Source organism: Cucurbita moschata, unplaced genomic scaffold, assembly GCF_002738365.1.
Source record: "Cucurbita moschata cultivar Rifu unplaced genomic scaffold, Cmos_1.0 Cmo_Scf00005, whole genome shotgun sequence".
Classification (NCBI taxonomy): domain Eukaryota; kingdom Viridiplantae; phylum Streptophyta; class Magnoliopsida; order Cucurbitales; family Cucurbitaceae; genus Cucurbita; species Cucurbita moschata.
Window position 1 is genome coordinate 6,740,308 of NW_019268521.1, and position 18,300 is coordinate 6,758,607.

At 37.1% G+C, this 18,300-nt stretch overlaps 3 protein-coding genes, 1 long non-coding RNA gene and 1 pseudogene across 8 annotated transcripts in view; 2 read left to right on the forward strand and 3 right to left on the reverse strand.

Annotated features, from left to right (window-relative positions):
- LOC111443498 overlaps positions 1–2,060 on the reverse strand; it is a 3,816-nt pseudogene extending 1,756 nt beyond the window's left edge.
- The window catches only part of LOC111443499, a 14,880-nt gene extending 10,221 nt beyond the window's left edge, over positions 1–4,659 (forward strand). Inside the window, exons 2-3 of the long non-coding RNA XR_002710505.1 lie at positions 469–475; positions 4,539–4,659. This is a non-coding gene — a long non-coding RNA (uncharacterized LOC111443499). The remainder of the gene's footprint in view (positions 1–468; positions 476–4,538) is intronic.
- LOC111443497 (small nuclear ribonucleoprotein SmD3b-like) lies at positions 2,444–4,624 on the forward strand. The gene is made up of 5 exons (XM_023081323.1): positions 2,444–2,656; positions 3,480–3,532; positions 3,642–3,708; positions 3,799–3,855; positions 4,338–4,624. Exons 1-5 carry the CDS (start codon positions 2,498–2,500, stop codon positions 4,398–4,400), a joined length of 399 nt encoding a protein of 132 aa, XP_022937091.1. The 5' UTR covers positions 2,444–2,497; the 3' UTR covers positions 4,401–4,624.
- Positions 4,660–4,789: 130 nt separating the features above from the next.
- LOC111443494 (BTB/POZ domain-containing protein At2g30600) lies at positions 4,790–10,937 on the reverse strand. Of its 2 annotated transcripts, none has more exons than XM_023081320.1 (13): positions 10,402–10,937; positions 9,011–9,905; positions 8,377–8,706; positions 7,614–7,844; positions 7,097–7,258; positions 6,551–6,763; positions 6,417–6,464; positions 6,262–6,326; positions 5,943–6,075; positions 5,769–5,843; positions 5,609–5,689; positions 5,377–5,445; positions 4,790–5,286 (listed from the first exon to the last, which is right to left on the reverse strand). In XM_023081320.1, exons 2-13 carry the CDS (start codon positions 9,803–9,805, stop codon positions 5,068–5,070), a joined length of 2,421 nt encoding a protein of 806 aa, XP_022937088.1. In that variant the 5' UTR covers positions 9,806–9,905; positions 10,402–10,937; the 3' UTR covers positions 4,790–5,067. The 2 variants fall into 2 exon arrangements, with proteins under 2 accessions (XP_022937088.1, XP_022937089.1); XM_023081321.1 differs by lacking the exon at positions 10,402–10,937 and adding an exon at positions 10,039–10,323.
- Positions 10,938–11,516: 579 nt separating this feature from the next.
- On the reverse strand, positions 11,517–13,980 carry LOC111443270 (cyclin-B2-3-like). 4 transcript variants are annotated; one of them, XM_023081020.1, is made up of 7 exons: positions 13,656–13,980; positions 13,353–13,565; positions 13,168–13,262; positions 12,970–13,089; positions 12,761–12,853; positions 12,295–12,551; positions 11,517–11,974 (listed from the first exon to the last, which is right to left on the reverse strand). In XM_023081020.1, exons 1-6 carry the CDS (start codon positions 13,681–13,683, stop codon positions 12,312–12,314), a joined length of 789 nt encoding a protein of 262 aa, XP_022936788.1. In that variant the 5' UTR covers positions 13,684–13,980; the 3' UTR covers positions 11,517–11,974; positions 12,295–12,311. The 4 variants fall into 4 exon arrangements, with proteins under 4 accessions (XP_022936788.1, XP_022936787.1, XP_022936790.1 ...); XM_023081019.1 differs by having other exon boundaries at positions 12,970–13,092; positions 13,656–13,978; XM_023081022.1 differs by having other exon boundaries at positions 12,295–12,456; positions 12,970–13,092; positions 13,656–13,977.
- Positions 13,981–18,300: the final 4,320 nt, after the last annotated feature.

Genomic DNA, 18,300 nt, shown 5'->3' on the forward strand with positions numbered 1-18,300 from the left:
AAAAAAAAAAAAAAAAAAAAAACACAAAGAAAAAGGGTAAAATAAGTGGTCATCAAGATCTAGAATTTAATTATTTTGACACTGCGTTAAGGAAGTGAAGTGAGGTAATGGAATGAAGCTGGGCGAATATTTTGGCTGCAGAAAAAAAGGCACAGAAAGAAAGAAAAAACAAAGTTATTTCATGGAGAAAGTAACATAAAAAATTACGAGAGAGAGAGAGAGAGAGAGCACCCTTAGAATTCCAGCAAACATGCTAATGGAAGTTTGTTTGCAAGTTGAGTTTTAGAAGTGAAGATATGCTGCAGAAAATAGAAGTTTGGATGGCAATTTCCAATTAGACGCTACAGTGGCGCAATTCAGAGGCACAGGCAAATCACTAAAGGTCTTTACTTTGTGGTGTCCATATAAGTAAAACAAAAACCTTGATCCAGTCGAAACCCGGCACTCGCATGATTGATGGGAGCCCAGTTTTCTTGTACCAACAATACAACAGTTTTTCAAAAGAAACCCAACAATACAATTATATACAACCTCATTCTTCTCTTTGGTCACTCGATTTTCGATCTTAAGAAACCATCATTCCCCTCTAAAACTCATATTAAAAAGGGCCATTTATTAGAGAAATAAAACTAAAATCGTGTGTCATTCCAATTATTTGACATTCGGCAATTATATTCTTAAAAGTATTCTCATCTACTGTTCTTGCATATGTTAGAGCCAAAATTCTGGATAGCGCCTTTAGCTTCCATTTACAATCATTTTTTCAAGCATCAAACTAAGATTGAGGAAGTTTATCGACATCTTATTCTTGTTATTTTATTGTTGAATTATAAACAAAATTAAATATAAACTAATAAAATAGGAAGATAATAATATCAGGGAAATAGGCAAATGCTAATGCAGCAGATTGGAACTCGTGAAAACATTTTCAAATCCCAAATCCAAAACTAGAATATTGTTTTCAGAAGTTTTATGCACTCATACTAAAAAAAACTTACATGGTGAGATAAGTCAGCATCCATTATAACAACAAAATTACCAGTTGCATGCTTGAGACCATGACAGTAAGCCGTTCCTGAAATTTATCATTCATCAGATCTGTGATATTTGCAAAAGAAGAAATCGTACAACATGCCTAATCCAAGCTTCCAGGTCTGGCTCTCAATAGCTGCATGGGAAAACAAAAAACACTAAACAAGTAAACAAAATAAGATAAAGAGTATATCTGTGTTGCAACAAATGCAGAAACGACCACGGTGAACTTACGATCCGATCTTCACCATATACTCCTTGCAACTGTTTCATAACTTCTTGAGTACCATCAGGACTTCCATCATCAACAACAATTATTTCAAAATCAACGTCCCTGACATCGGCAAGAAAACATTGTCCTACGTCATTTCCAATTTCCTTTTCTTAAAAGCGGATGGTGAGCGAGAAAAGGATGCATATGTAATCCATTGCCATTTCAACTTCCAATATTGTAAAAGTAAACAAAAAAGTGCACAAAGAACATAATAAATCGATCCAAAAACTCGAGAATTGAATCTGCAAATAATAATTTCACCAGAGAATCTTCCTTAGCATAAAGAACAAGGTTGATCTCATAAACTTTACTTCTCGCCGAAAACTTTTGATTCAATTGAACCAGAAGTGAACCCTAATTAAACGAATTACAATTTTATACAGATGAAACTTCACTTGGTAATTGATTACGGTTTTCCAGAGAGTTTCATCGCAATAGTCTAAATCGTGATCGATATTGGGATACGATTACAAGCAGCGAGAGGGATACGTACGTGAGGTGTTTGAGAATGAGGTAGACAAGCAGAGAAATATTGAGGCGCTCGTTGTAGGTTGGGAAAGTTAAACTGTACTTATTCCTCTCCTGCTCCGCCATGAATTCGATTACGTAAACGCTTAAAGATTACTTTTCAACCAGGAATTCATATAATCAAGAATCGCGAAATCAACTGGAAACCGATCGACGGCAACTGCGATTCGCGCCTTCGCGCCTTCGCGCCCTCTGGATTCAGGCGCGCTCAGGAGACAAAATTCGACGCGCAAGAGTCGTAGTTCTAGTGGGCCTTCTTCGCGACAAACGGGCTGTGGGCTTTTCTTTTTTGGAGAGGTTGTGGGCTTTCAGTCCAGTTTTTTCCCCTATAAATGAAAAAGAGGGAAAATTTTGAAATTTTGATCACTTTGTATAAATTTTAATCCTAATTTTTCACTTTCATATTAGACTTTTTTGTTAAAATTAATAGGCGAATTAACGAAAATTGAATCCATGGCTCATTTAAGTCAATTTTTATAATATTTCAAACGAAAAGGGGAAAAGTACACCGTACAACGACGTCGTTTAGATCAAGAGAATGAGAAGGTACTAAAAGTAACGACGCCGTTTTCCGTTTAGTTGTCCTTGCAGGTTCAAGGCTTATAGGAGGCGGGAGGAGCGTTAGGGTTTTAGAGGGTGATTTGAGATTTGCAGAGAGTAGCCATGAGCAGGAGCTTGGGAATTCCAGTGAAGCTACTCCATGAGGCCGCGGGTCACGTTGTGTCGGTGGAGCTTAAAAGCGGTGAACTTTACAGAGGAAGTATGATCGAGTGTGAGGATAACTGGAACTGCCAGCTCGAAAACATCACCTACACTGCTAAGGTGCCTCTCTCTTTTTGCTTTTCGTTGTTCGTCTTAAGATTATGCAACTTTTGTTTGATAGTTGGACCTTTATGTTTGTGGTTTTCGCCTTAGTTCATTTAGTTCATTCTGCTTCTTTATCTCTAAAGCCGTGTACTTCAATATCTGGTTCAAGTACTTTTTGAACTTTGTATAAACCCTAATTTGGTTTAGTTTCCAACAATTTATAGCTTCAACTGCCACGATCTTTTTTTTTTTTTTTTTTTATGACTAATTTTAAAATCTGCTTAGGAAGAACCAGAAATTTTCCGGGAACAGAAAACTCTCTATATGGTAAATTTCAACATATAAGGAACAAAAATTGCATCTAGACTCCAGATCTGACTGGTATGTCCCAAACCCAAAAGGCAACAACTGTAAAATGAGACTGATAATCGGCAAAGCATCAAAACATGAAAAGAGTGCTAATTGCAACTGTAAAATGATCTTGATTGCATGATCAGGATTGATTAAATTAACCAGGGACGAATGTTAATTGTGCACGTCGATTCATCTGCTGAGTGCGCTGTTGAATTGCAACTTTCTTGCTATGCAACTCGTAATCACCAAATTGAATAGGAGAGATCGACATTATCATAGATTCATATTGGTTAATTGGATAGTAAACGATTTCTATAGAATTGTCAAATGGATTAAGGTTTACTGATTTTCTTTGTTTAATCTGTTGGTGTTTTACTTATGTTATGGTTAATTGCTCAATGTCTCCGAGTTTTTCCTCTTTGCTTGCATGTATATAGTTGGGAGTCATGTTCTTCAGGTTCACTTTATGTGTTTTCTTCTATAGGATGGGAAGGTCTCGCAACTTGAGCATGTTTTCATCCGAGGCAGCAAAGTCAGGTATCTGTACCATCTCCTGTACTATAGACTATCCAATGACTTTCTTAGTTATTCGAAGGGATTTTGTCAGGATTTGGTTGGCATGCTGACATCTGTTTATGCATGATAGGTTTATGGTCATACCAGACATGCTGAAGAATGCTCCAATGTTCAAGCGTCTCGATGCTAGAATTAAAGTATTTCAACTTAAATCCTTTGAAATCTAGTCCTGATGAAATCCTTCGTGCTTTTTCTTTTTCCTAACTCATGCTTTTTCAATCCTGAAGGGTAAGGGCGCCTCACTTGGTGTTGGCCGAGGCAGGGCTGTTGCTATGCGAGCTAAAGTAAGTCCCATGCAGCTTAATTTTAGTACGGTGATAATTTATTTCCTCTACACATTTTGAATAAGTACGAAGATCAACTTACATGCCCCTTGTGCATTTTTTCATGTATGAGAGAAGGATTTGATCGCTGCTTGTGTGCATATCTGCCAAGAAATATAGAATCTACTTTAGTTGAAATTACTAGGATATGATCGCTACTTAATCATATCAATTTGGAAGATGTTAGGGAATGTTTCATGGCACTACGAACTTCACAATTCTCTCTTTGAGGCATCCAGAATTTAGGCACATTCACACAAAACGCAGGAACCCACAGATAGTGTTAGGGGAAGTGATCATTACTTGTGAAATCTCTTGTTAGTTTATTTGTTTAAAAACAGGTTGGTGATAGATTTAGAGGGAAAACAACTAGAGTGCGTTACAAAATGTTCGTACACTTTTAAGTTTCCAAAAGTTAACACTAGACATACTCTCTTTTTCAGGCTCAAGCTGCTGGCCGTGGAGGTGCAACTGGTCGGGGTGCTGTGCCATCTGCCCGAAGGTGATGAAACCATGAATATAGTTTGTTATATCCTTAGTTCAAGCCCAGAGAGCCGTTGGAATATTGATCATCAAGTTTCTTTAGTTCCGGTATTGACATCCTCAACATTGAAGAAGGCTATGTACGTTCATATTGTTGAAAGTGGGCGATTGACCATTATGTTGAGATCGAACAATCTTTTACCCCCATGTTCATCTTTGTTATGTATGTACCGGACGTTCTATGCACCTATATCACCATTGGAGAATTGTCTTTGTGCCATCTATTCTACTCTAATCGTTGGCTGTTGTTAAGGTAATATTAAGTTAATTCCTCTCATAAACAAAGAAAACCCTTATAGAGGGAGGGGCATTTGGTTTTTTTTTTTTTTTTTTGAACGGGAAAGAAGGGAAAGGAAAGAGAAAAACCGACGAACTTTTATTCCTTTGTATCCAGTCAAACATATAGTAGTATTCACATGAACTACCAAATGTCTAAAAAACCTTTATTCCCAAGGATGTGATTTCAAAGCAGCATTTTCCTAGACATTCCTAATAAAGACCTCAAAACCTTTTTATTCTGTGACATAACCTTTGAAACAGTGAGCATAAACTACCCGCATAATTTACAGCTCGAGAGGAAGCCTCAATGGCCGTATAAGGAGCAACACAACAATATACAGCTACAGCAATCTAGAGGAAGTAGCCATACAGTTCCAGAAAGCAAATGCACAAGTTCCACGGATTTGAAGCATCAGTTGTTGGGGCTGTGAGAAGAACACGGAAGAACCTAAATGGAAGTAAAGAGTTTGGTCCAGTTATGGGCCACGACGCAAACTGACCAGGCTTGCACACCGTCTGATCGTTCTCGTGTACTCGCAAGTTTGTCCAAGTTTTCCCATCGATTGACCCCTAAAACAAATGCACGTAACGACATTGTCTAGATTTGCGTAAAGAGAGGGAAAAGAAGGGAGGGAGAAAGAGAGAGAAGATAAGCTTTACCTGGAGATTCCAATATCTGATGAATGCTCTTGACCCATCTTGTCTCAGTGTATAGTAATTGCACATCAGCTGCATTTGAAAGGGATATCGATCGATGAGACTATAACTTTAAAAAAGGAAGCGACCGTCAAGTATTCAATTCCCATTTTAATGCGTGTTTCTAAGGCAACAAGCTACAATTCATGCTCAAATTTTAATGCATTTCAAAAGCTCTACAGAAGATGGAGAAAACCTGATGATCTTCACCAATATCAACCATCCACCATGAATAAGTTTGCCCATCTTCCAGGCGAGGGCCGGCAAATGAAGTTCCCTAACAAGAAAAGTCAACCCAGTTAACAGAGAACTCTCCCTTGCTATGATGTTCAACACAAAAGTTTCGTGCGCATTACCTGGTAAGTTCTCGAGACCAGAACCTTCGGATCTGTGTACCTTGAAGGTGGACTGCTTGCCGTAATAGTAATTTTCTAAAAAAGTAAAAAAAAGCAGGCAAATTTTCAGCAACAAATTTACCAATACTGCGGAAAGGGCTGGGAACAAGAACGTTGAGAAGTTCAAGAACCAACCTTAGAAAGAATGGGATTAACCCATGGGTGCTCTCCATATGATGTACCGGCAAAGAATAGAACCCCATTGCTGTCCCCATCACAAATGTACTGTAGCTCCTTATAACTAGACCGTCGATGTTGAAATCTCACACTGCAAAATAGTTCAACGAGAAAACTTGATACAATACTTTTCGCCAGGCCACTTAACAATGTCTTACACATTATTTCCTCTAGCCATCTTACACATCAGGTACTCTCTTAGATTTTATGATGAAGAAATATGAAATCACGACCACAAAAATAGAATGAGCAGTAAAAAAATGAAGAGGCACATTACTTGTTCTTTTTCTTGTCCTCTAGCCTTGATGGTTCAAGTTTCACGAAGTCGATAGCCTCCTTCACCTGATAAAGTTCAATACAAGAGATTAGTTAAGTTTGAAGGATTGATTTTATTATTATCGAAGTTTACACCAAAGGAAATGATTCACTCACAAGATTCTGAAAGGTAAGAATCTTCCTGCTAATGCTGCTGTTCTCCAACTGTATGATAATCATATGAAGCAAGAGTGAAAAAGATTTTACTTTAATCACAAGCCAGAAATTTTATTTAACTGCGACAAGTATACCTTCTCCAACAAGGCGTATGGGAGTAACGGAAATCGCACGAAAGAAAGCAAATCCTGAACTGACTGAAGTCGCTCACCAAAAAGGATATCAGGGGTTGAAAATGTCATAAGCTCATCTACTGCCATCCACCCACATAATTCACTTGCTTCTAAACCCCACATTAAGATTGCATTCAGTACTTTTTCCTCGGACGTCACTGTCAAATCAGGACACTGCAAGAACCACTTCACCCAATGATGATCAACGACCAAAACATCTAAATAGACATAAAAGTATTTCGCAGGCTTTCCTTTCTTGTTCATATTATGATTTTCATAAATAAGCTTCTCAATAAGAAAGCAACTATCAATCATAAAAGTCTTGTTTTAAAGCAGGGGAAGTGTGGGGATGATGATTTGACTAGCCCCCCTCCCCCCCTCCACTGAAACTAGAGTTGTTTTAGAGTAGCTTTATGATAGAAGATGCTCTTAGCAATAAATACTCGTCCTAAAAATTCTCAACCATTAGTTCCACAAAGTACAGCAGTCGAAGAGGAGAGCCCATACCTGAAGGATTTTGCGGAAAGTTGACTCATCTAATATGACAAATTCAATGTTTGCAGTCGTACAATAATCAAAGTGCATTGAGAACTTCCTCTCACAAATTTCTTCAATGAGCTTACAGCATGGAATTGATGAAACAACTTGAAGGATGGAACATACTGAATCCTGCAACAAAGTTCGACAGTTAGCTTCGGAAGCAAGTCCTACAACTTTCCCAAAATTGTCTGCTTCCTCGTCCATTAAACTTGTGCATAAACAAAAAATCTTGATGTATGACCATCTTCCACTAGGAGACTCCATCCCTGCATATAATATGTAGGATATCAATACTCCTATAACTCATTATCATAAAAGGATTCTCTTCTTTTGTTCTCAGAACCTCGAAACTGCATGACGCTCCCCCTTTTATCTTCCAGTCATACAAGTACAATAAGAAATAATGACAAATCCACGTAAAAATTAACAAAAGAATTAAATACATACTCTAAACAAGCGTACAAGGTTAGGATTACCACACTACCTCCGAAAGGCATTCTAGAAGTATTTTGCAGCATTCTTGATGAAGAAGAGTAACACCAAATTGATCAGCTAAAAATAGTAGTTGAAGTAACAAGACATCAGATTCCATTGTAACATCTTTACTGAGTTCTCCACTATACATGAACTTGAGCATGGTTTGAAAAGCTTCTGGTGATACGTCCCTAATATACACCTCAGAAGACGTTGTTTCACTCATTCCATTGGTAAACATCTGCCCATGTACCACCCGAATAAATTTTAAACAATAGAAGAAGAAAAAACATATTTACACTAACGTAAGACAAAAAGTATACACAGTAAATTCTAGTTGAAATCATCCTGACCCATACATGATGAAGGCACAGTAGGTATGAACTATGGAAACCCGGTAGCGAACAACAGAAGAGGCTAAGCAAATATTACAAAGAGTCTAATTTGCTGTCTGTCTCCATTACAAATTACAAGTCCAGCCTTTCAAGTTGCATTTCAATTACTAGTTCTCACACCGCAGTCCACTATCAGATAAAATCGTGTAATCACAAAAAATTTCCAAAAAAATTAACGGTATAAGCATACCCAGTACCAAGGAGCCTCTTTTCTATTAGAACATCAGAAAGCTTGTATATGTTGAACAACCATATCAATGGAAAGAAGAAAGCAAACTAAATGATGTATAAACGAGTTATTCAGAAAAAGAACTATACAAAATAACAGAACAGCAATACCGTAACCACATAAGATGAAATGTAGTATCAATTCCTCACCCTTTCAAATGGCATGCTCCATAAGCTAAGAATGATTTTGTGCACATGAGCAACAAACCCGTGACCTTGTATATAAATACATACATCACTGAACTCGCCAGTACATTGCAATTGTTTGAGCCTCTGCACATTTAATGGAATCCCGGAGGGGAAGACTGTAGTACACTGGGGCTGAATCCTTGGATATAATAATTCCACCCTCTTACCCGAGTCCAACAACTTTTTGTTCCGTTTTAATTGTTCCATCATGTCATCACACTGGTTCACTAAAGCATTCACTTCAAGTTGTAATGCAAGATCCCTCAAGGAACCAAGTTCAGACTCTAGAATCTATGGTAAATAAGAAGCATCAATCATCAATCTATCAAACAAAATATAGATTTCACTGTATCTGCGTTGAGATTAAAATTGCCTACTTGGTGCAGTTCCGCATACAGCAAAATATCAAAGTAGAACTAGAACCAATTCAAGCCAAAAACATTAAGAAAACAGGAAATGGCCAAGACACAAGACAAAAAGGAGCAGAAGAGGAAAGAGCGGAAATTTATCATGTCAAAGTTTTTTAAAGGATGTCAAAAGACAACAAGCCATGGCCATAATCTGACAAATAATTACATATGATGGGAGAAATTACCTCAGTTTGACCTGTGTAAATATATTGAAGAAGAGCATGGAGAACTGGATATGATACTCCATGTAGCTGCACAACATCTTGCGACAAATTCAAGGGAAAATTTCCCGAAGCAACTAAGATAGCCTTGTGAGCAGGTACAAGTGTTTCCCCAGAATCTACACTAAAAAGTACATCTGATAAATCCCAATTTTCTAGAAAATGTTCGAGGCCCCAGCTCTTGTAATCTGTGTATTCATCTTCTAACTCCAGTTCCACATCTTCTTCGCCTTCAACGCCATTATCCACATGCTTCCACAAGGAAATATGGTCCTGCGTCGGCGGCAAAACATTAACATTTCTATATCCCACGTGTTTATCCCAGCTACTAAGCCCAATATATTGAACACTACAGTTTGGATTTGTATCAAGCCATTGAAAGACCAGATTCTGAAAAGGATATCTCCCCTTCCCAATGCTGATCAAACCATCATAGACACTGATCCAATAGCTCTGGAACGCAGAGGAACTGCAAAGAGCAACACCCTCTTCATCAACAACAGTTCTCCCATCGGCTATAATCCTTAGACGTCGATTTCGGTGACTACCTAATATAACCGTATAATGAGGACAGCTATCTCGTTTGTAATGGTAATGTTGACTCCCCACATTCTCTCGGAACACTAACGTGACATCGTTATGAGCGGAAGCTTCAAAAGCCACACAACCCCGTCCAGCTTCCCGAAATCTTAAATCCTTGAGCCAAGCACACTCAAAAGGAGCCACCGTGAGGGAGTTTTTCTCCTTCTTATCCATCATCCCACCTCAACAATGTTCGAATATCCCAACACACCAGAACACCAAGAATGGTTTAATTGATAGGAACCTCAAATATTATATGGATAGCAAACTTGTCTACCTGGCAAGAAAATACTTCGCAGTTTGAGAAGATGATAGACAGAAATGAACAAGCGCGATATAAGAAAATGCTTAAAATCACTCCTAGTTAGAAGAAAAAATAAGCTCAAATCGGTCGGTAAAGAAGAACATACTAGCCAGTGAGTAAATCGGAGGGGATGGACTGCGATCCAGATTTTATTCTATACATATCCCATTATCCGAAACAATCTTAGAGGACAAAAACAAAGATCTACGACGATTCAAATATCTCTATCACAAGATAACCAGAAATTGCTAGAAGAACCCAACTGGACCCAGAATTTGAACCCGCAACAAACGACAACATCACTAGCAAACGGAGGTTTTGTATTCAACTTCGCATATAATATCCCGATAACATACAACGACAAATTGATGCAGAAAAGTTAAAATTCATTTCCCTGAAACTCTCGGGAAAAAGATTTAATCTCCAACATGAATTTAATCAGAAAATAAAGGCAAGACGTAAAACCTACCTCAATAATTCTGGTTCATATTGAACAAATCGATTGATACTCATCGCAGGTATTCGGTTGGCGCCATTAGTATTTAATGGAGCCTCACCTCTGCAAGTATATCTAAACGCAGCACGAAACGAGGACCATTACTTAATCCAGATATTTGCACAACTTGCGACATGGACAGGTTGATCGAGTGAAGACATCAAAGGACGGATATGTTTTTGTAACTCTCGTCTGTTTTCTTCCCAATTTTCCACAGAAAGGGATTTGGATGCTTTGAATGTATGATTCGCTTGGCCACGAAAACAAAATATCTACAAACTGAGATCAAGTGCGTGGCATGGCTATCTACTCGACTAATCGACAGGACGATCGAATCGATTATCCAGAACTCCAATTCGTCATTTCGTTGTCGAACAAAAATTTGATTCACCTTACAGATATCACTTGAATTTCTAATCGATTTTCATACATGGAATCTTTGCCTTCGATTTTTCATTTTTCACGAAGAATCAGCTCTGCTTATATATATGAGCAATCAAACTATCGTAGCCGAGAATAGAAACATTTGACCTCATCCCAAAATCGTTCCAGCTAGGTTGAATTTATCTACAGCAATTAAATATTTTATAGTTCCAAAAATTTTACATAAAATATTTCTTCGTTATGTCCTCAGTGTGTATTAATTATTTAGAACAAAAATTAAACACCTCATTGAATTATGTGGCACAACCATCATCAATAAAATAAAAAATAAAAATAAAAAATAAAAATAAAAAATAAAAAATTCTGATTTCAGTAAAACATTGGTTCCCGTCTGATTCCGCAGTTAGGTCGGTTCAGTATTTTTATGATTTGATTTTTTCTATAAAAAATTATTATTTTTTATGATTTGATTTTTTTTTAGTAAAAAATCATTTTTTAATAATAAAAAATTTGTGGTCATTTTCGCCCATATTTTAGCCCAACTTAAACTCTTCAATATATTTGTGAAACCATCAGGAGGGTTGTTGTTTATGTGATTCCACTTCAGTTGAACAAAACATTAGGATAGAAATCTCTCTCTAACAGACACATTTAAAAATCAGGAGCCGAATAACAATAAGTAATGGAACAAAATGAACAATATCTGCTAGAAGTGTTTTTGGGCTATTATAAATGGTATTTGAGTCAGACACAAGTTGCTAGAAGTGTTTTTGGGCTATTACAAATGGTATTTGAGTCAGACACAAGTTGGTGTGCTAGCACACAGGATGCTGAACCCAAGTGGGTAGATCGTGAAACTGACGACAATACATAACAAGCTAAACTGTCAAACTGCCGACAATACATAACGAGCTAAACTGCCAAACTGACGACAATACATAACGTGCCAAACTGTCAAACTGGCGACAATACATAACAGGACAAATAAGACAATATAGATAATGTTATGTTTTGGCGGTTACAAATGGTATCAAAGCCATACACCAGGTGGTGTGCCTACAAGGACACTCGGAGGATTGTGAGATCCCTAATGATCCTACACTTGTAAGAGTCTTAAGTTCCTAGTTTGGCAAGTGTTGATCTTCCAATACAAAAACATAACCATTTCCTCCAAAACCCCAAAAAAAACATAGCAGCAGCCAAATTGACTCAATGATTCTTGTCTCGGTGTGTCTATCCTGTTCCTATGAATATTCGATGTGTCATTCACGGGTTATGCTGCTTCTTACCTCTCTGTCAGATTGAGCAGCTTTGAGAAACCTCTTCATGAAGACATAAGGTGTCGGAACAGACAGCTTGAACTGTACAGTGTTTTTACATCAACGTCTCCTACAAAAACCATTTGACAGACAACGAATCTCCAACAGACATCAAATCATCCTTGTACCAAGACATCATAGTTGAAGTAGAAAGAAAACCGACCATGTTTAGAATTTCTTTTACCCCGAAGGCGACTTCTCAGATATTTGAATAAAATCGTCCATACCAAGAAAACAAACTTCTTCGTACTTGCTGGCTATAAACATGGCTGTCACTCCAACTAGCCGGAGATTCTTCTTCGCCACTGAATGAACTGCTAACAATCTATCGATGAGGCTGACTGTTAGGTACAGTGTCTCTTCCATCAGCTTAAATCTTGAAGCAATCATTATGTTATGCTTTGTTAGTTCCTTCATAAACTACACTAATCATAAATAAATAAAAGTAAAGCTTGAGGGTTATTGGGAGTAGTCCGAATTTAGATAATTAAATAAGCTTGGGATCGTGAGTTAGATAAGGAACATTATCTACATTGGACAATATCACAACATTATGTAGATCAGTGGGTTCGAACAGGTAATGTACTTGATCTTTCCCAATACTCTTACTAGGATACTAGTAAACTAACCTCAATTATTAGCCAGTCAACGAGAAACCCTCTCATCCTGTCATTAATATGTACTTGTTGGGCCATGTAATTTGGTGGAACACAGACAGAAACCTGCGAGGAGGAGGAACATCTTGATCAGAAACAAAAAGCGAACATGGATTTATGTTTCAGACACAATCATGGATTTATGTTTCAGACACAATGTGTCTTGTTTGGAAGATTGTTACCTCGGCCGCCCTGTAGTGTGTATACAAGTCATCAATGTACTCCACAACACAAAGTGGATCCTTCATATCAAGGCTGTCAATATCAATGACCTCTTCATCTACATCTTCAATTTCCAACTTCTGCTGTGGGTTATGAAATCGCGTCAATGGCAGCAAGTTCAAGTAGTAATACCAAAAGAGAAGGGTTTCAATCTTTACCATTCTGTCAATGTCGTCCAACATTGCTTCTGTATGTTGAACAAACATTGGCCCTGCTGAGTCGCCCATGGAATCATCTTCAGCAGCAGATTCCAGTGGCTTCCTAGAACAAACAAGGCTAACAAGGCTATTTGGGGAAGCCAAAGCAAAGCCACGAGAGCTTATACTCAAAGTGGACAATATCATACCATTATGGAGAGTTGTGTTCATCTGGCAGAGAGAACTTAGAAAAACTTCTATCAGAAGCCGGATTGATTTCCCTCCCTCTCTCTTCGCCGTACGCCGCTGCCGTCGATTCTCTCCGCCCCACTTTCGCCAGATGAAAAGTTGAGAGAGGGGCAAATAGGTAAGTTTGCCCCTCCTACCACTTAGGGGTCCAAATGAAACCCCCAAGAGTCCTGCAAAAGAGAAATAGTGAGAGAAACGAGTTAGAGAGAACCTAGAGAGAGGAGGAAGAATGAACGGCCGGAAGACTCATCGAAAACTACCGTCGGAGTCCATTCCGGTCAAGACCATGTGCAAGGAGCCTTTCTTGGAAGGGAAAAGAGAATGTGGGTGGCCGGATTCCCATTTTCCATCAAGAAATCGGAAAAACCCAGGTAAGATCTTGAACGTTTTCTCAGATCTACAGTTTTCCTTTGTGAATCAAGATCTGAAATCTTGATATATTCACCTAGGAACAACTCTACGCACGATCTGTGAAGAAGTTTGGCCGAGATCTGAACCCGAGGGCGGAGATCCGAGAATCGTCCGAAAACGGTGAGCGCTGTGTTACGGATTGCAGAAGAAAGAAAGAAGACAGAAAGAGAAAGAAAGAACAAAAGAAGAAAGAAAGAAAACGAACGAACGAAAGAAAGGAGAAGGAGAAGAAGAAGAAAAAAAAAAAAAAAAGTCGGCCCGCGTGATAGGCACGAACACGTGTCGACCGTCGGCTGGAGCAACGCAGCTCCAGCGGGGCGACGACACGTGTCGCCTGAAAAAGAAAAAACAACCCGAACCGGGCCGGCCGACCCGCGACTGCGCAGGAGCTACCGCGCGTGGTAGGCGCGCGTGCGTCCCGCGACTGGCGCACGTCCACACGCGTGGCCATCGAACAGCCGGCGCGTGAAACGGCCGTTTTGGCCCGTTTACCCTCTGTTTGCCCGATTTTTGTCCTGGTTCCAGTTCTAATACTGTTTTTACGTGTATAGGACCTAATAGAAAGAAATCGATATTTTTGGACACCTCACGGGCAAAGAAACGCTAGCAAAAGGGCACGCGTCAACCAGGTAAGTCATCACCCGGTATTTAGGAAGAAATACTTGTAGAGTTCGCTTGGATTGTATGCATGCATGCTAGTAATTTTGCCTTAAATTAGCTCTCCATGAATGAGATTAGTCAGATTGCTTGTTATGATGTGTTGGGTGAATTATCTGAGTGTTGCTTGTATGCTTTAAGCTTCCGTTGTACTTATGCATGCATTTAATTTATGTTGAAATTGTGTATTCCATGTTCTGGCTGCTCGATAGATGAATTCGCCCCATTGACCGCGAACTTCGTGTTCTGGGTGTTGGATGGAGGCCATCGCCCCGTTGAGCCGGCGTGCCTAGTTTGCATGAATTACTAGTGTGAGAACGGTATCTATAGCTTCGTGGGAGGACCAAAGGTCCCTGATCAATTCTTACTGCTCTTAGCCATTTCGCATGGGAAATGTGTCCCCACGTCGTACAGCCCATTAGCTGCATGAGAACGGGTTGGGTCGCGCCTCCCATAGGGGGACTATATGGGTGTAAGGGTATTCAGCACACCCTTAGCCTAGATACCATTTAGTCCCAGATAGCCATGTAGAGGTAGCACCTCATAGAGAGATATTGACCATATCAGCTTGACGTAAGGAACCTTTAAGTGTCTAATGAAAGGTTGAAGAACCGGTGTAACCCAAGGGACAAGCTACAAGGGACTAAAATTAGAACCAGATGTCCTAGAACCGAATTATGAAACTTTGGGAGCCTGTTAAATTAGGATGCGAGGAGAGCCTAAAAGTAGATCGCTTACTGAATATAATTTTTATACTCATTTTTTTTTACTTTTTTTTGTCAGGTGCCGGTCGAGGTGGAGGAGTGTTCGAGAGCTGTGCGGTCACAGAGGGGGGTCGTTCCGGAGCGTCAGTCCCTCTTTGATTTGAATCTTTTGTATTTCATTTTATATTTGCAATTTATTTGCTAATAATTTACAAACACAACTTCTCCCTCTTTTATTTTAATTTATTTTTATCTTTTTACTTTACTTTACTTTTATTTTATTTTATTTTCGATTTCTTCATTTTAGTCACGATTCAATTCTTCGAAGCCTCGAAAATCAGTCGTGACAGAAATTAAGAGAGAACATAAATTTGAATTTCAAACTGAATAAGTGAAATTGATACCATAAACAGCAGATATATGTCTTGACATTTATAGATATCTGCACATGGTCCTCCTATATATATTATATATATATAAATTTCAATAAAAAACCATAAGTTATATATATATATATAAATTTCAATAAAAAACCATAAGTTATATATATATATAAATTTCAATAAAAAACCATAAGTTATATATATATATATAAATTTCAATAAAAAACCATAAGTTATATATATATATAAATTTCAATAAAAAACCATAAGTTATATATATATATATAAATTTCAATAAAAAACCATAAGTTATATATATATATAAATTTCAATAAAAAACCATAAGTTATATATATATATAAATTTCAATAAAAAACCATAAGTTATATATATATATATAAATTTCAATAAAAAACCATAAGTTATATATATATATAAATTTCAATAAAAAACCATAAGTTATATACTTGTGTCGAATTCGAGCGTAAGTGTCCAAAGACGGAACTAAATACCACTCTGTCAAACCTATTGATACAAGAAAAAATTCTTAATATAATCTTATTTGGCTCGTGTCAACACGAAGGTTTTGCCCACGGACTCGAAACCGAACCGATTCAGTTGGGTTCAGAAAAATGAACCCAACCCTACTCGAAATGCTAATCCAACCCAACTGAACCCTTATAGTTCAGGTTGGGTTGGTTCGAGTTGTCAAGTTATCGGGTTGAGTGTACACCCATATATCCCATCATTCCATTTGTAAGGGCAAAACTGACTTTTCCCTGCCGTGAACTCAGACAGTGTTTTTTTCTCATCCAAATAATTATTTCACCACACTCCAGCCTAATTTAACTTAAATCTTCATTCATTTGTTTCAGTTTTAAATTGATTCTCTCAATTCTTTTGGATTTTAAAAATATTTTCCTCAACAGTTTTACATTAAATTAATTTAATATAGTTAAATCCGTCAAAAACAAATAATATTATTGGTTGATTAAAGAATTTGTATGGGCATTTAAATTATGACCTCTTTATTTTAAACCATAATTTTTTAAAAAAATTATAAGATAATATATTTTTAAAAAAATTAAACCTACCATATCACGTTTTGGACAAATTGATTATCTAATTTAACTTTTGAGATATTGAGAAGAAGACAACCCTCTTATTTTCAAAATTAACTTAGATTATTTTTAAATGATTTAGTTCAGTTGAATCAAATAATCTAGGAAGAATGTTTTGGTAATTTAGGCGTTTGATTAATTCTAAATTTATGTTTAATAAATTTATTAATAAAAATTACATAAAAAATCTAAATTTCAATTATGGTATTTCAAATAAATTATAGGACTTTAAAAGTATTTAATAAGTTATATGTTGCTCAAACTTTAATTAATTTTATATATATAATAAATCTTTGAAGTACTTTATATTTTTTAAAACTAAAAAACCGATTAGATAAATATTGAATTTGGAACATATGAATCACTGACTAATGTAAGAGCCAAAATAAAGCAAAATAAATAAATAAATAAAAATATTCCTTTAATTATTGGGTGTGTTAGTTATTTATTATTATCCCTTTAAATTACTTCCCAATCCCATTGAGGTCTAGTCACCATTGAGATGCCCGCTTGGACTTCTGAATGCCACGTAGAAATCCACCATTGCGTGTTGGAATCAAACAGGTCTTGTCAGAAGTCAAAGGAGCGTGATGAATCGGACGGTAGAGATTGCGTCTTAACCGTAGTAAATTGGTTGTTTTCTAAATAATCTGGGTAATTTGCCAACATTAAGGGCTGTTTTGCAGTGCCCCTGAATAAACTTTAGATAATTAGAGTAATTAGTGCTTTAAATTATTATCATTATTTAGTTTTTTTCAAGTGAAGGTTGGGCCCACTGATACCGGGCCTTGTCCAATTCCAAGGCCCATTAAGGCACAGAAAATAATCTTGGACTATTATTTTTGGAATTGTTGTAGGCTACAAAGTCACATGCATATTACTTGCATAGTTAAAACTGTTTATTATTTTTTAAATTACTTTAATTATATTTTTCTCTAGTTTTTATTTTAGTTAAAAAAATTTAATTTCCTTTTAATTTTTCTTTTTTTTTTCATTTAGATTCCATTCCATCCCCAAAACAAAGACCAGAAGATAACATATCCACAATAATAATTGTTTAATAACGCCCCCAAAAGGAATATTGAGAAAAAATAGAATCAATAAATTATTATTTAAAAAAAAAAATTGGTGAACAAAAAAAGAAAATAAAAAATGAAGGCAGGGGACAGCTGAATCTAAGTCGCCCAATAAAAATGTGTGGTTTGGAGGAGGAAAAGGCAAATCCCTTAGAAACCCTTTTTAAAGTTCCAAAACTGGAAAAAAATCAATAATAAGAATATGACAAACAAGCTATGTAGTGGGCCCATTCGTTGTGGCTAAACTCGGCCCAAGGCCCATGACCGCCTTATCCCTATTTCAGCATCTCGCTATGTCCACACACTGCACAGGGTTCAAGGCGTTCTTTCCGCCACGTGGTGAAAGATAAGTGGACCAAGTCACTCCTCTGCATGCATGGCTGTGATTCTATTCACGCAAATCACCAAAATTGTTGGGGATAACAAACCGCGGCTCCATAACGTCCTTAAATTATCTTTCAATATTATCTCCAATTTCTCTTTACCAATATTTATTCTTTTCACACAACTTTGAAAAAAAAAAAAAAAAAAAAAAAAATTTTTTTTTTTTTTT